Consider the following 18,748-nt stretch of genomic DNA (forward strand, 5'->3'; position numbering starts at 1 on the left):
CCCGCGGGCGGGAAAATTCCTAGATGTCATCCCGTATCGTTATCAGAGAAAAAAATGGTTATGTTTTTGTAATTTACACTTTTTGCAAAATACTTTCAGATTCGTGGAATCGATATGTGGCACGCTTGTGTAAAAATGAGGTAAGAAATGCAGTTTTTGTTTAGATTTTGCTGTAAAAACAGCACGGTTCATTCGGTCGTCTTTATCGGTTACACTTTTCGTCAGTCGCGTACGGTTGTCTCGTTCCTTTTCGCTGGCTTTCGTATAGTCCGGCTCGCTCTGTCGCCACGGGAGGCGGGGGCGTCGTTGTCCGCGATGGTTTTGGCTCAGTCGCGCCAAGCGCTCTGTATCCGAACGTCGGTTTTCGCGGTAAACTATTGTAAAATTTTCTTCTGTACAGTTTTCTAGTGACCCTCCATAGAGGATTATGCGACATCACACATGATCCAGGTCAGTGCAGACATGTTTTAGAACGAAAGTTCCGACAAATTCCACAAAAAACACGATCGAAATTCAAACGGTTTACCCGCCGATTTTTCCTTCTCATGCCATCTGTCAAAATTTATTGGACTTTTTGTTTTCTTATTAGAACGGTACTCCACAAATCTTATGAGAATTTACTGGCAATATTCTAACTACAGAGAACTCATTTATTTATTAGAAATCTGCTGATAACGGCTTAAACATCAATTTAATAACAAAAAAAGTAGTATGAAAACAGTGAACGTTGTAATTTTTAAAAATCTGCATAGCGTTATCACTTCAAATAGTAATGATTTAGGTATTTTTTGCAATATTGCATAATTATTGACGTTGATGACACGTATGGTTGTTTGACGTAGTGATAAGCGCATTAGACCATACATAAGGATCCGCGCTCAATTCCCAACTAGGATAAGATGTATTTATTTTTAGATTTATAAAAACATTCGATTTTACAACAATGTTTCATACGCTGCACTTGTCAAATTTGACTAAGGATGTTACATCCATTGAGAGTACGTCGCAACTGTTATTTGCAGTATCCTGAAATCTGCTGATGACAGCTTAAACATCAATTTAACAACAAAAAAAAAAGTTTTATGAAAACAGTGAACCTTGTAATTTTTAAAAATCTATCATTATTTAAATAGTAATGATTTGGGTATTTTTGTGCAATATAGCATAATTATTGACGTTGATGTCACGTTTGGTCGCTATGACGTAGTGATAAGCGCATTAGACCATACACAATACATACATAAAGATCCAGGCTCAATTCCCTACTAGGATAAAATGTATTTATTTTTCAATTCGTAAAACATTCAATTTTACAGAAGTCCATATGCCACGCTTGTCAAATTTGACTAAGGGTGTTATATCCATTAAGAATACGTCGAAACTGTCAATTGCAGTACCTCATGCTCTTTTAATACGAACAGTTAAAAGGAAAAGAAGACTAAAACAACATCACACCGTTACGATTAATTTTTCAACTGTTTTTTTGGGTTGAAATTTCCGATACAAAATATGTAGGTAAAAAGCTTTCATCGGGTAGGCATTTAATTTAAAATAAAACAAATCAACAGATTCATTAAATTAATCATTATGGATTGGTACGTAAACAGTTATTAATTAACAATATGTATAAAACATGTTTAAAAGATCATTAATTATGAACCACCAAAATATAAAACATTCATTTTTGTTGGTGAAAATTCTTGGTGGAAGTTCATTGTTATTTACTACAAATAAAATATATAATAGGCTGTAACCGGTTTCATTTGTTTGGCGACATCCCAGTCTCGAAGACGTCGCGAAAGCGATGAAACCGGCCACTGGCTATTTAAAATTAGCGGAATAAAGTATAACTCGTCTTTTATTTCTATAATAAATGACAAAAACATTTTTTTTTCTCCAGAGAGAAAAGATACAGGTATTTCCTTGTCGGCAAGTTTCATATCTTTCGAAAAGCAAGCTAATTATTGGTTGTTTTTATAACTGTCCTCGCTGTAAGAACACATCAGTTACGGGTTTTGCAAATAAACCTACTTGCGAAACATTATTTAGGAACATGCGATTTCTAGTCAAGCTAATTTTACAATCGGTAACATAAAAAAAAGAAAATGGATAGTGAATTAATCAGCGATCGGTCGCAATTTGCAATGTGCCAGTGCGGTCGGAATGACGAATCATATTTCACACGACATTCCTGGCAGCGGAGCGTTTCGTGTCAGTTTCCTGGTGTCGTCTTCAAGAAAGCAGTTTTTCTTGTTCGGCCCGTATCAATATTGCGGCGTGAATATATCAGGAACCGGTTGCAATTATTATTATTGAGCGTACTCGAACACCCATAGCAGCCTACAACTTGCCGTACTTATGAATAATATAATTCCGTGACAAGGAATCATTAGGCGGTTACAATGTCTCGTAAAATCACGCTGGACCGTGGCTGTTCATTATGAGTTGTGGTTGCGTTCAAAACTCTTGTTTGACCAAAGTGACGATTATCACCGATTACTATTTTTTACTAGTTATAAATGCAGCGGTCAGACAACGCACATTTCAAGTATTGCCCTACATTTTTTCACACTGATTCATTTGTGATATTTGCAAGATTCACTTTTTGATAAAATTGAGAATTAATAACAATTGTTACTTCTAACTTGTTATCAGTAATAAATTTTATGGTTAGCGTCGCACTTTTCTCAAAAATGTTCACATTTTTTTCACAAAACTGTATGCCGTTCCAACAAAAAATCTCGTTCAAAAAAACTGTCAAATATCATCAATGACTATTTTTTCCATCATTTTTTACTAGTTATAAATGCAGCGGTCAGACAACGCACTTTTCAATTATTGCCCTACATTTTTTCACACTGTGCCATTTGTGATATTTGCAAGATACACTTTTTGATAAAATTGATAATTAATAAGAATTGTTACTGCTAACTTGTTATCAGTAATAAATTTTGTGTTTAGCGTTGCACTTTTCATTTTTTTCACAAAATTCGCCGTTCCAAGAAAAAATCTTGTTCGAAAAAACTGTCAAAATCAAAAATCAATAACTATTTTTTACAACTCGTCACGCAGTAATCAGACATAAAAGAAGGTAAAACTTTGCATTTTTCAAATGATTATGCATGTTTATTCCATTGCTTAACTGTGTAAGTTACAGTTAACATAATAAAATCTTTTTTAGAATTATCACCCATTTTTTATTTCAAAATTCGTCCTCAATAATCAATGCAGCAGTTAGACTTTGCGGTGTTACATTTTAACCCTTCATTTTTTTTCCTGTTAAGCTGTTTGTAATATATTATTATTGCAAAAAAACAGATGATTAAAACGGCAGACTATTTTTAAACCATTTTCTGTAACAAATACAGCGGTCAGAGACTGCACTTTTCAACGAATATCCTGCATTAATATATAATGTGCCATATTTAAACTGTACCTATAGTAGTTGTATCATAAAAAAATATATAATTCATTCGAATAATAATTATTGTCACCAATTACTTTTTATTCCCCACTTAGTAATGAATGCAGCTGTCAAAAGTCATCCATTTCGGTATTACACTGCACTGGTATTATTACGTTTAATGTGGATACTTTACATTATAAAACCAAGTTAGTTCAGACTGATGATACATATCACCAGTGACTATTTTTAACTCGTTCTCAGTCATAATTGCAGCGGTCAGATGTCAAAATAAAAAATAATTACCACTCATTTATTCACACGTTGCCATCGCTAAACCGTGTGCAGTACAATAACGATAAAAAGTCTAGTTGGATTAAACTAATACATGCGCTTTAATTATCATAATAAAAATACCCTATAATTTTTTCACTCTATGGCATCGTCAACCTGTACGCAGTGCGGTCAGAATATGAATACTACGGAACAGAAAATTAATAAATAGATATCACTAACTACTTAAAAAATAATGCATATTGGGACTTTCAAAAAAATTCTCACTGTTCAATTAACTTACTTTTTATCACTTTGACCATCGCTAAAATGTGCAAACTAACATTAAAGTTCTTATTGATTGATTTGATGTTTATTTTGTAGAACTCCATATTTAAACTTGTAATTAGAAATCAAACACTGATTTGAGTCTACTGAACACTGGTCAAACTGGGCGCTCTTTCTTAACTAGATATTCAGAACACGTAAGATCCTTTAAAAATAAAAATCAAGATTCTTAATTTGCCAATCACTAGATTGAAAATAATCAAAAAATTCATATCTCAAATAAAACAATTTCATTACATGTAGAAAGCAAAGGGCGTTAACTTAATATACTCGAACAATTGGAAATTAATATATATTTAAATCACCCTAATTTTAAAATAATAAATGAACAAACCAACCTCATATCTTCACCACTATTAAACATATTTAAATAGACTGGTTTTCTTCACTTTGTCCCTTTATGTACACGCTTACATGACGCGTAATTTATGTTTTATAAATTTCTTCATAATATTTCAATCATGTTTTAAAATTAAAAAGAACAGCAACCTATTATAATATTATTGATATATTTTCGACTACAATTATCTTAAGTTATAAAACTATAAAGTTTCATTGATTACTTCACAATACATACATGTATGTCAATAAATACTTAAGTTAGTTATATTTTATTCCAAAATTCAAATATAAATACCTAAGTTCCCCGTTACTTATTAAACACTTAGCCTTGCCCTTAACTATTGGTTTTTCCCTTAATTATGATTAATGTACATGCTATAGTTCATGAGATTATTTTAATTTGTTACTTAAGTACCTTGAATTATATAACTTTATAAGGACATGCAATCCATCTAATCTTCACATTCGTTTGAACATCCCCTAACAAGGCTAAACAATTGACACGAAATTTTTGTTTCTATATTTGTAAAAATAAAATAAAGTGTTCAGTAGACTCAAATCAGTGTTGGATTTCTAATTGTTTAGTGAAACCGATTCCACAAACTGACAATTATTTATCATATTTCTTCTTACTTTATAACTGCAGATTATAACTGCAGTTATAACTGCAGTAGTCAGCTGACGCTAAAATCATCATAGATTACCCTACATATTTCCTATTGGGCATCTTTTTTACTGTTAATTATTTTAATCAACAAATCGAATGGCGCTATCATTTACTGGATCAGATACTAAAAATTAGATTGTATATTACTAAAAAAATTATGCAAATAGGTAATCAGATATTTTAAACGAGAAAATAAGAATCTTCCGAATGACATCGTACTGTATTGTTTTATTATAGATGTTACAAAAATATATTTGTATTTACTTTACCAGGGTCGTGACTACAAACGCTACCTTCATCTTTTTATATTGAGACGAAATAAAGTAAAAATCTATATTTATGTACGAAAATGGGTAAAATTGTATGAAAATGTAAAGCATTTTCTTGAGTCACCTGTAATTGAACATGTTTAGAGATAAAACAATACGTTTATATTCAATTTTTTATAGAGAACACTATATTTTGTTTTGTAGATAAAATTGAAGATGGGTGTTTATTTTATTTTGTAGATTAAAAAAACATTAAACTTTGAAAATTGAAATGTGCTTCTAAGCAGTTGCCAGTAAGTGATATAATTCAGAAGAATCTCTCATACATACATACATCAATAAAGTTTAAAATGTTTAAATTAGAAATATCGAAAGACGGAAAATTTTAAGAAAAATAGATCTTTAAATATAGAGTGAATGTTACACAGAGTGCAAAGTTACATTTGAACTAGTCAATTACAGGTCATTAAGTTTCTAATTGCCTACATATTCCATTCACAAAATTTTTCACTATATTTATTGAATATCTGACAATTTGATTAAATCCCGTATTCCGTCTTCAATAATTTAAACATTTTAATATATACTAAAAATACTTATTTGGGGGTTTATTCAATGAAGGCGTGGTATTAGGGCATTTTGTTGTGATTTGTGGGACATTTGATTCCAAAATTTGATCAATTTTGAGTTAAAACTATGCCATAAAAATTCATTTAATAGCTTAAAAAAAATATATATGAACCGTTTTAATATACTGCTGTTAAGAAAAAACCAAACTGTCAATACGTTAAATGTAATTATTATTGGAATGAATGTGTATGACGAATTTAAGACCAAATATTTAATATAATGAGATTTTTTGGAGTTTCTAAGTACGCAATATTGAACACTTGTGTTTTTTTAATGTCTAATAACAGTAGTAGAAAAAAAAATGGAGCTGGTAGAACAATGCTTTGTGACACCTAGTAAAAATATTTACTAAATAGTTAGTCTGTGTAAAATTAGTTTCCATAGATAAAAAAATCATTATTTATTATTTTGATAAATATTTTTGTGCACTATTTTTAAAATAAAGGTGTTTGGTTTGATGTTATTATTAAATCACAAGTGATGACTGGATTTTTTTATATTTTTTAGAAAATAAAAAAAAAATTGAAATTTTAAATGGAATTTCCCATAACGCTTTAAATCAGTCAAAGAAAACTATTAAGCTTCACATTTTATTTGAGCACACACAATCTGCTTTATTTTGATTATTTTATTTTTACTTTTTTCGAACGAAAATTCAAAGTAATAGTGTGTCCTCTTTGGGGTAACCCGTGCCGAAGAAACTTTACAATATACAGATAAAAAACACTTTATATACAGAAAATTTATCGTGCAATATTTATTTAGGTACAAAATATCAAAACCATAATAGGTACCAACCACTGTTTTAAAACTCTTTTTTTTAATAATAAATCCTTATAAATACACAACACAATAAAACAAAGGCATACATGGCTAAATCGTGGACTTATTGCCACTGGAAATCTCTTCCAAACATAATATTCGCTTGAAAAATATTTACTGAATAGCGTTTTCCAAATATTAATTAAAAATATAACATGTTTTTTTAATAATACCACTTTTATCGGATATTTTTTTTAAACCTTTATATAAATATTTCTAATGGAGTAAATAATTCAAAATCGGTAAATTTATTTATTGCGAAGATAGATCTATTTCTTTATGTTCATCCCCTACACACTTTAGTCCCAAATTCCAGCTAAATCTCTTTAATTTTTAAGCTCTCAGACATGCCAAGGACTCTCTAGAAATGTTTTCAGACATCCCTTGTATTCTTATTCCGATCACACGCTCCCCCATCTTTTCTTTTCTTTTCTTTTTCCAATCTTATTCCCACACCACTTCTCCCCAGACACCCTCCCCTAACTAGCTAACAAACCACACGAACCTTTTTTTATTTTTTCTTAACCTTGCGGATAACTCCTGTTTCGAAGGTTATTAAAACGGTTTTAAATTTCGCAATAAAAAATAGCGTATTCTTGCGTTCAGGGAGATTTTAAATCAATAATTTATTTATAAATAAATGTTTTGACAATATTTTATGTCAACCTTTCTTAATTGTTAACCAAATGCAGCGTGTTTTGATAATCTGTTATATGAAGGTACGGTTATCAGTCTTATGCTTCTGGTGGTAGTCAATGAACAATGAAATATTAGAGTTCAAACAACCTTCACAATCAATATTTCATGTCTACCCTGCTAGGAATCAAACCCAGGACCTTGAGAATGGCAGACAAACGCGTTAATTATCAACCAGAGAGCAACTATTGAGTTAATAACACTAGTCCGTGTATAAATAAAAAGTTATATTTATTTCAAACTCTCATTTATGTAAATTTTCTGTGGGACCTAACACAATTTTTTTTTTTAATATTTATAATTTTGTTATTTTAATTTTAAGATCTATGTATTTTACAGTTGTTTGAGGTTTTTTTTGTTTTTTTTGCCTTGTTTTTGAAACATTTGGAAATATTGCACGTTTCTTACTAATTCTACCACGAATGGTAAAAGCCATAATAAATCAAATTTAAAAAAATTGTTAAAATTAAAGAAAATATGAAAGACGTCCAGATGTTTTTCAAGCGAGTTTTTTGATGGTTGTATCAATTCTCATATATAAACAAAGCGTTGTAATTCATAATTACATTGCCACATTACTACGTAACATTATAATAATATTTACCTCAACGGATTTATTCAATTTAATATCATTTTTCAAATGGATATCCTTAATGATAACCTTGTTTAGCTTAACCTAGTTAAATTTAGGATACTAACTTTAATTAAGATCAAACACGTAATCATTATTTAAAAATATGTAACACCCTGCGAAGGCGAAAAAATATTTTTCCGTACCGTTACTGACACCTAGCGGTCGTTTCCCGAAACAATAATCTTCAAGCGCTGAAAATGAAAATATTTATCCTAACCTTATGCATGTATCTACTCAAATCTTTTTATTGAAATTAAAAGCTTTTAACAATTTTGACTTCAACTGTCATTTCAATTCCTGTATTTTCGGAAAATATTTTTTTATTTTTTTATAATTACGTATACCAACTTGCAATATAAATACTTGACGTTCTATCGACCATTCGTCAGCGTAATTTTTTATGCTAAAAATAAGTTGTAGAAATTTAATATTATCAACAAAAATTTCATTTTAAAAATAGAAGAAAAAAACGTAGTTCTATAAAAAATTATTTGAACTAAAATGTGATATTTGAAATTTTACTCAGTTTAAGAAAAATATCACAAAAGGTGTGTGATTTTTCAAAAAAAAACTTGCATTATTGCATTCTTTTCAACAATATATATATATATTTTTTTTCAATCACTTTTTTATTTAATTTTTAAATCATTGGAATTTTTATAATTGAATACTTCTGTCTTTATATCGTTTATTTAATGCTGAACTATCCTAAGAGCTAATTTTTCGAAATGTTTTTTTTTGATAATAACTAAAATAATATACTTTCCGTATAATCTTAAATGTCAAAAATGCAATACGTTTTAAGTTATGCACTAATCTCCGTTTATCCTTAACAATAAACACTAAAAATCGTTCATTTAATGTATCTCAAATCCCTAGGATACTCTTGAAAGGCGATTATACTTTGAATTCTTGGGTATTGTTCCTATAGAACAATCCTTTTGAACTTTTTCAAAGATAGTGAATGGTAATTATATTTATGAATTTATACGTTTCTTAACATATACCATTTTTGTTCACTTTGCCCAGCTGTATTAAATAGTACTTACGATTTTCTTGTTATATTACTTTAAAATATTTTATTATTCTATTTGTTTTTTCATTTATTCGTAAATTGTTTAAAATTTCTACTGAATATGATACATAATTTTTAGGTTCATTTTTTTAAAAATAAATTCCGTATAATTTTTAGGTTTAATATTTTTATAAATCTTGGGTAAAAATAAATTTATGTTTTTTTTTTTTAATACTTAGCTAAATATGTAAGTATTTTTATATTTTTGTAAAAGGCAGAATTACCGTTTATGTTATTAAAATAAATAATCTCTTGACGGGATTTTCTCGCTTTTGATAATTTTATAATAAACATGCCGATTACAATACTCTGGAACGTACCGTTTGTGAAGTCGAAAAAATCGCTCTCCTGCACATTTTGTTGTTCATAATAGGAAATGTGAAGTTAGATGGATACGATCTTTAAAACTAGATATTAATGGACCAAAGGAAATATTGTTTATTTCAACTTTTTTCTTATTAAGACACTCACTCACATACGTACATATATCCTTAAATCAAACTTTTTATCTTTACAAGAACAATATGACAAAAAGACTTGATTTATTACTTCCATATGTTCGATGTTTTATTTAGCAATCACTTTTAAAATAAAGTAGGATAGAATTCATTAGTTAATTATACCTTGATAAAGAAGCTTGAGTAGATATGAATCCAATCGGTAGAAAAAAAAGTGGTTCAAATCAAAGTTGTTTTTTATTTATTTTATATTATTATGAACAACCACAAAGTAAGTGCTTCAAATATAAATTTTATTTTATATTTTGGTTAAATAAAACTTTATAATTTTTATCAGAAGTACCTTTAAAAAATATTGTTTTAGTATAATGTTCATTTGCTTTATCTATTAATGGTGCGAATGTGTAAAAACGACGTTTAAAAATTGCAAAATCGTATGATTTCCTTACTTTTTATTATACTACAGCCTCTAAGAATTTTAATTTGTCCAAATCTCTTAGATAACGAACTTTTTTATATTTTTATTAATTTCTCACGCCCATAAGGCTTTTATATACATGGAAGTTATATAAAACATGAGTGTATAAACAACATAAAATTTAAAAAATACAATATAAAGCCATAAAAGATAAAACAGTGTTCACAAGTAAATTTGGTATAAAAAAGAAGATGAGTATATAAACAACATAAATTTAAAAAAATACAATTTGAAGAAATTAAAGATAGAATCAGTGTTAAAAAGTATAGCTGGTATAAAAATAAAAATAAAATGGAGAGTGTATAAACAACATTAATTTTAAAAAATACAATATAAAGAAGTTAAATATAGAAGTGTGTTTAGAAGTTTAGTTGTATTTAAAAAAAATAAAATAATAATAATATTTTATTTTTTTCAAAAAAAGCTAAAGAAATGCAGTATGTAACCCTCGTGAAATTGCACAAAAGAAGAGAACTATCTGAACAAGGACAAATTATGTTGTACTTATACCACAATCCGTTCTCACTTTCCTTCTCTGTTGAGATATTAATTTATATAATATCTTTCTCACGCATAAAGTTTATTATTTGACGTAAGACTTTTTATTGCTTTATATGTCAGATTTAAATACACGTTTGAGAATAATTAAAATGTCGTGTTTTAAACATGAAATGAATATAATGGGCCATTATAAAAGCTATTTTTTTCATTTTCATTTAGGTACTTGCAGCAGAAAACAATTATTACCATAGTAAGTCCACACATCCTGTTATTTAATCACGACTTATGTATATAGTTTATGCATAGTTTACTAATAAATTAGACAATATAGCATAAACCCATAATTTAACCGCCATGATCAATTGAGTTTTTTTTGAAAATGTCACGCTCGCTTGATTCGCGCCAATAGCAGGTGTAAATCTTTTCAAGAAATTCAAATTTGTTCTAGAAACTAATTTCAAATGAGCCAATAAAATTATGTCGTCCCGTGACACGATCTTGCGGTTGGTGAGATTTTACTGTCGCCGATACTTTAAAAAGAGAAAGTAAAAAAAAAAACCGACAAGAAATATTTGAAATGCTGAAAACAAAGGAAATCTGTTTAAGGTCACTTTATCCTTATTCCTATTATTTTTTTCTTTCTGAATATGAGCTTAAAAACATAGGAATCAAGTTACGGTAGAGCAGAATTCGAATTTTGGACCTTTGATCCGTGAGTGCGCAACACTACCACGAGGTCACAATTCGGTTTATTAGAGTAACACTAAAAAAAGGTCATATTATTTCATAATAATGCGAAGTGAATGCCTATTCAAAAAATACAGTATTTGTGTGTTTAGAGGATCATTACCGTACAGTAATTTAAGTTTACTTTTTGCAATTTAAATAATGAAAATAATATCTTTTAATAGTTTTTTAACTTGAATAACAATTCCGCGGGTTTCTGGCACAGAAACTTAGTTGGTGGAAGTTGGTGACTTAATTTTACTAGTTGTGATTTATTGCTCTTTTAACGTTAAAGGCTTATCCCAAATCTACAATGAAAAAAAAACTTCAAACTGAATATCATATAAAAAAATATAATTCTTTGTTTTAATAAAATATGAGACATTTTATTTATTTTTTAAATAAACATTATTTGATGCGATTTATGAAGACATCTCATTTTTCCGGAATTTTAGTAGCCCACTAGTGCAGACACCCGATGAATTTCTTAATCAGCATTTTTTTGGTAATTGATTTTTCTGGATTATGTATAGTTTTCTTAACTAAGTACAACTTGTTTTAAGAGAGACATTTTTAAAAACAGTGCAAAATGACAAGACATTACTTCCTACTAGTAAATTTATTGTACAGTTTTTCATTTATTTATTCATTGAAAATTACACTCGTTCAAATATAAATGATCTTACTAAAGCTTTCTAGGCTGTGCCCGTGTAAAACCATATTTTTTTTTAAAAATATACACATATATATATATATATATATTGACATATGATGCACTAGAAAAAAAAATGAAAAATCAAGGTATTAATAATAAATAATGAAATTCCAAAGAAGACAATGGGAAAAAAATAATCAGATATAAATAATAAATTTTAAATTATACAAATTTAGATTCATACATAATCAATCAATACAAAATAAAAGTATCATTGAAATCAACAGAAAAAAAATACAAAAACACAATTGAAATTATAATTGAGATATAGTTTTTATAAATTCGCTCTATACTATAGTGAAAAATTCTCTTCATTATTATTCATAAATGTGGTTTAGTAATTCTTAAGACTTTTCTCTACCTGAATCGAGTTACCTTTTTTTGCAAAATTTAATTAAAAAACCTTGTTTTGTTTATTTAAAAAGTAAAAAGAATAATACTCGAGCTCTTATTATTTAATCAAATATTTATATTTTTCATACTATTTCCTAAAAGTCTTAAATAACTTGTACTGGAGAACTGGAAGGCGAGTTGTAGTAGAGTGAGATTTGAATCTCGAACCGGCCCGTGAGTCCACAATACTACGGGACCACAACCCGGCTATATATTGTCATTTTGTAAAATACAATTGTGCCATTTGAAACAGTGGAAATATCCGTTCCATGTTATTGTTGTCTCTTAACGTTTGATAATTGATTGGGAAGAAATCCGCGTTATCGTCACTCGGAATTGATTGAATGTAAAAGCCATAAAGGTCCATTGTAAATCTGCCCAAAGTGATTGGTATATGATATCAATGGATGAATATTTTTATAAGGCCAATACGTGTTTATTACAGCGATCCATTTTGCGACACGATTATTCAAAAGATGTTTGACCATGCTGATTTTATTATCTCGAAAATTAATACTTGTGAAATATCATCAAAACGTCAATTTTATTACGTCTTACTCATTTTTATAAATATTGATGTTTTTTCTAAATATTTATTTTTAAAACGTAAAAGCTTTCCACCACATACCGCTCTGAGGACTTAAATCTTATTGGCTATGCTCACTTACAAGAAAAAATAGATTGTTACCGAACGAGAAAATCAACCAGAAGGAACTCTCTGTGATCTAAAATGCCTTGACATATTTGCGCCGAAAGAAGTTATCTAGAAGTACATATCGTCTGGTTTCTGGCACAATTTGATAACTATAAACTGTCGATAAATGAGATTTCTTTATAACTGGCATCAATTAATTTTCGTTTAAAAAGTAAATGAGAATATGCCAGATTTTATAAATACAACGGTCAAACAATAAGGAGAGATCTCAGCAAAATGTTCGTGCGAGGTTTTTACAGAGCATGAATTATGTCATACCCAAAACCCGTATGACTTTGCTCAGAGACATCTCTCCTTCATCGCATCGAGAATTTTTAATATTTTGGAAGAGCGAATTAAGCTCTCCAAGACAAAAACAATTTTTAAGATATTAGTTAAGGACTGGATTTTCTTTAGTGGGAGGTATTTGAGTGGGAAACTCCTTGATTTTCCGAATTGAGTTTACTTTTTACCATACTGATGTGCCATTTATTTGTTTTTTTATTTTTATTATTATTATATTGTGTTTCCGGTCCTATATAATATTTGTGATGATATACTCACGTGTCTGTGTCAACTAGTTGCTCGTCCCAACTCAACACAGAACTTTTAGCCCTATGATGTTGTGACATATGTCTCAAATAATGAGTAATAAACTGTCTGTGTAAATAAAAAAAATATTTTAAAATATTCAACTTATGGTTTTATTTGAATTGTTTTCGGGTGGGCTTTTAACTTTAAAAGAGCAATATCTCACAGCTCGTAAAATGTTAGTTACCAAAAACTCAATGATATTATGTACTCTCTTAGGTTTAGGAAAAGAGGGAAGTGAATTTTTCGCTGACTGGAATAAAATGATCTACAATTTTTTTTTAACACTTTGTATCCCGAAGCCGTGTAAACACGTGATTATATAACCACGCGTTGTGTCCCGGTCCCGTGTTTCCACGCGTTTTACCAGCTGTCTATAAAAATGCATTTTGTTGACATCTAGTGACTTTTATTAGTATTTTTTTGCTGCTGGTAAACTACGTGAAAACACGAGACCGGGACACAACGCTTGGTTATTTTAATCATGTGTTTACACGGCTCCGGGATACAAAGCACAATAAAAGGAATGAGGCCCTGTATAAGTGCGAACATTGCAATGTGGCTCTCCATAAAGGCCAATATTAGCAAAACTATGATACAAAAATGATTTATTAAATTATTTTAAATAAATACGAGAAGTTTCAATTGATTTAACTTAATATTTTTATAATTATGACACTTTTAAGAAACCCTTCACAAAGCATAAAATTTCACAAAAATGGGCCGGGCACAGGGTAAATTCCATGTGTATTTTGCCGGTGCTTAAAGTGTTAAAAGCCTTTTAAATTCAATGTGGAATCCACCAAATCTTTATATATGACTGAATCTATAAAACAACCACGGATAGTAACAAGAAGCTTCATTTAGAAGGTTTTTGTTGTGAAGGGGAAAGAAACAAGACCACAGAATGTGTTCTGACGATTGATTTGTATCAACACAAATGGAAATCAATAATAATTAAAACAAGTGTTTTTTAATGAAATTTACCATTACCTGATGAAAACTGGGTAGTCCAGTGTTCAGGGATAACCCAAAAGGAATCCAAGCGCTGGCAAAAAATAAAAAACCCCTTCGTAGCGTAGTGGTTTACGCTCTTGTCTACTATGCTAGAGGTCTGTGTCTCGATTCCTAACAAGGTCAAAATAAAATAATGATTTAAAAAGCGGTTTTGCACTGCAAAATATATCTGTTCGTGGACTGATAACCGAATCATAAGACTAATTACTTTAATTAAATTTAATAGATGAACAAGGCACAATGCATATGCTTGTCATAAAATCGGGTTGTGGTACCGTGACTAGTTTTTTAGACTCACGAATCAGGGGTCCGAGGTTTGAACCCCACTCTACTCCAACTTGGTTTCCATTTTCTGATAGTAAGTTATTAACAACTTGGTTGGTTGGAAGAAATTGCCATTTGGCAATAAGCCCGCCAATGTACAAATAACATTATGTACAAAAACTTAAATAAATAAAATAAAAATGGTCACCTAAATTGAAATATTTGAGGAAATTTAAAGAACGCTCATATTTATTTTTATTTTTTTTAATCAAAAAAATATCAATGCAGTGCCCTGTACGCCATCAAGTGCTGATAAGTGAATGATGATGATCATCATTGTGAATCGAACCCGGAACCCGCGTGCGTGAGGCAAGCACCTTAGCCACGACATCACGATTGCCGCTAACTGGATCACAATAGATTCATCGTATCTTTATTCATAGTTTATGAGTCAAGGTTGTTTAGCATATTTTAATGTATGATGGGTCTGATGGGATTTATTTGTTTTAAAAGGAAACAACGGTAAATGTTTACTGATAGCTTCCGGTGTTTGATGAAAATGATATAATAAGACCGGAAGTGTGCATGTGAATACAGCACAATGTTTAAACACGCTCCATCTTGACACGTGTGCTTAAGTATTTGCATTCAATTTTCTAAATCAAGAAATATTTATTATTCTTGTTTTTGATGAAAAATATATGTTAACAAACAGTACGTATGAAAGCTTATTTTTAAAATTTTCAACCTAACCGAACCCAATCGAGATTCATCCAAAGTAATATTTTCCAACTGAAGATGCGTTTAAGAGAGCAAAAGTCATGATAGGTCAAAGAAATTACATTTTTTTTTTCATAAATCATAAATTCAGTATTTGAAAGAAATAAAGCCTAACTAATATTTTGTTTTTGTCGTTAAAAACAGTGTTGTTTGTTTATCATTTTTGTGTTTCTTATTACTCAAAAGGACTACATTTAATAGTTTATTTTTTAAATTTTATTTTGTTGTTTATATTTGGTATTGTTTGTGTTGATTAGGATTTTTATTTTTTATTTAGTTCAATAATTAACGTAGTTTTATACAATATTTACTTATTCTAACATTATTTACCACAATTGTACACTTATTGTCCTAATCTATAATACTTTACGGCCTCCGTGGTGTAGCGGTCAAGACGCTTGACTCACACACGAAACTTTCCGGGGTCGATTCCCGGTGAGAACACAAAAAATAATTTTTGATTTTTCTCAAGCCTGGGTTTCTGTGATGTAATTCACTTCTGTAATTGGGCTTCCTGGTCTGTTGTGGTGCAAAAAAATAAATGATAATAATATATTTCTTTTAATATTTAATCTGTAGCATATAATAACTTTCGTATTTAATATATCTCACCTAGTTTTTTTTTTACATTCTCTTTACATTTTATTTCAAATACACCGTTTTTGTTTACATTTAAAGAGAAATTTGCGTTTTGCGCCGTGGCGTAGTTGGTTAGTCGGCCAACTGTGAAACTGGCGTCGCGGGTTCGATTCCCGCCAGTAGCAAAAAAAAAAACCCAAAAAGATTTTTTTCTCTGGTCTGGGTGTTGTGGTGTATTTTTCATTACCTCCTTCCAAATCCTCAATCCCACCTGCTGACAAGCCTCAATAAAGAGGCTTAGCGGGTTATTCATTAAAAATAAAATCAAATATAAATTTGGCGGAAATTCGAATAAAATAAATTTTTCCAATAAAAACAAGCGATTAAATATCCAAAAAATAAAACAAATTTGCGAAATTTAAAATTCTTTCACCAAAGGTCAATATCATTTTTAATTTTTTTCTTAAATAAAATCATATAGTTTATGCGTCTCAACTATTTTGGTTTATATTTCAGGCAAGTGATATAAAATGTCCTACATGCATAAAGCTAACAAAAGATGTGAGGTCAAAACATACGAGAAAAAATGTAACAAAGGTGACAATTACTTACTCGTATATTGCTACCGTTAGCTGTAACCACAATTGAACGTAGTTATGCAGAAAGCAGCCAGTCCACAATTTTGGAAAAATATACGAAACGCATTTTGCGCAAACGCAAAAATTAGATATTGGTATTATCGGGAGCAGTAAGGTCAGTTAGGTTCAGGTCAGTAGGGCTGTTTTCTGCAAAGCGTACATCTCGGGTGGTGTGCTCAGCCAGCTTTTAAAAATCATAAAAACTGATCAAATACATAATTAAATTCTTTTTTGTATCATTGAAAAACGAATACTTACATGCATTATTTATAATTTGTCAAAGTAAAAACCTTTTCAACTGTTGTGTAGATTTGATTATTCACTTTTTTCACAAGAGCGTTTTTTTTTTAGTTTCACTTTCCTGTGGCGAGCTGCTTTTTGCATAACTAAGTTCGACTTGCCTTACCAGAATTTAATGATACTCATTTGATTAGATATTTGTTTTTGTTCGATTGCGGGTGTACCTATATTGATTAAATCATCAAAGAACCATTTTGTATATGTGATTCTATCTATATCATTCCCTTTCTGTACCCAATGGTGCATAGAGCACTGCATTGGCGCACCAACCGCAGTGTTTCTTTATCATTTTTGTCTTGATGTCCCTTTTATGTTTGTCAATGCTTCTTTTTTTTTTTTAAATGTTTTTAACTATTATTTTATTGTCATATTTAAACCCTATAAATTGTGTACATGGACAATGTGCGTTAATATTTTTTTTTTTTAAATTACATGAAGGTAAGATGATCGTGGTGTAATGGTCAGTGCAATTTCCTACCATGCAAGAGGTCTCGGGTTCGATTCCCGACAGGGTTAATATGAAATATTTATTTAATAGGGTGTTTTTACACTAAAATATTTCATAGTCCCTGGACTGGTACCTGAAGCGTAAGACTGATCATCTTACATTCATGTAACAAAAATGGTCAAGGTACGCTGTGATTGGTGAACCAATGCAGTTCTCTATGCAATATTAGGTGCAAATAGGGAATGATGATGGATGATATTGTTCAACGCATAGATAGCTCTTTCAGCAGAAATAACCATTGGCAGGTTGTTCTGTATTGAACAATCTATGTTTATTTATTTATTGACGGTTCCATGAACCTTTTACATAATTACAATAAAACCAGTGAAAAAAAATAATACAAAAAATAACATAATATTAAAAAAAGAACAAAAACCTCGGGAAGAGTAATGGTAAACAGTATTTATATATAAAAAAGAAATATTACATCTGTAACAAATATAAATATTTACTTTTATAAAAGAAAGGTAAATAAAAGAAAATACCTCTACGTAGTAATAGTAGAAAATAGTAATATGTTGACAAAAACATTATTAAACAAGCATCTCCAAAAATAGAGATTACTATACCTACTTTTATTTGAGATAACTTATACTAATTTAAATGAATTATGAAGCCGTAAATTTTAGTCATAAAATGCATTAGGGAGTTGATATCAAATATCTCTTTGTTCACAATATAAAAGTCATTTGTATATTTTTCTTTGCATGTAGGTATCAATTATGTATTTATCTATCATTCCAAGACTGATTGAAAACAAAATTTCGATTATAGAAGTGTCCACAAACAATACTTTATATTATCTAGGAAAAAAAACCTATTATTGTACTTTAAAACCAATTATGCATTAACATTTGACACAATTTGTAAAGAAAATATCACAATGGTACTCATAACTAAGGCATTTCATGATCATATCCGCTATGTTGATAATACAAATAGGTTGA

The 18,748-nt window shown here is 29.6% G+C and overlaps 1 protein-coding gene across 1 annotated transcript in view; it reads left to right on the forward strand.

The window, feature by feature from the left end:
• Positions 1 to 328: 328 nt before the first annotated feature.
• Positions 329 to 18,748, forward strand: part of LOC148281876 (zinc finger protein basonuclin-2-like) — a 59,158-nt gene continuing 40,738 nt past the window's right edge. Inside the window, exon 1 of the mRNA XM_088225968.1 lies at positions 329 to 450. Coding sequence (XP_088082094.1) covers positions 442 to 450 — 9 coding nt within the window. The 5' untranslated portion in view covers positions 329 to 441. The remainder of the gene's footprint in view (positions 451 to 18,748) is intronic.

Source organism: Micrasema longulum, unplaced genomic scaffold (genome assembly GCF_059751315.1).
Source record: "Micrasema longulum isolate JH-2025_06_02 unplaced genomic scaffold, ASM5975131v1 h1tg000402l, whole genome shotgun sequence".
Classification (NCBI taxonomy): domain Eukaryota; kingdom Metazoa; phylum Arthropoda; class Insecta; order Trichoptera; family Brachycentridae; genus Micrasema; species Micrasema longulum.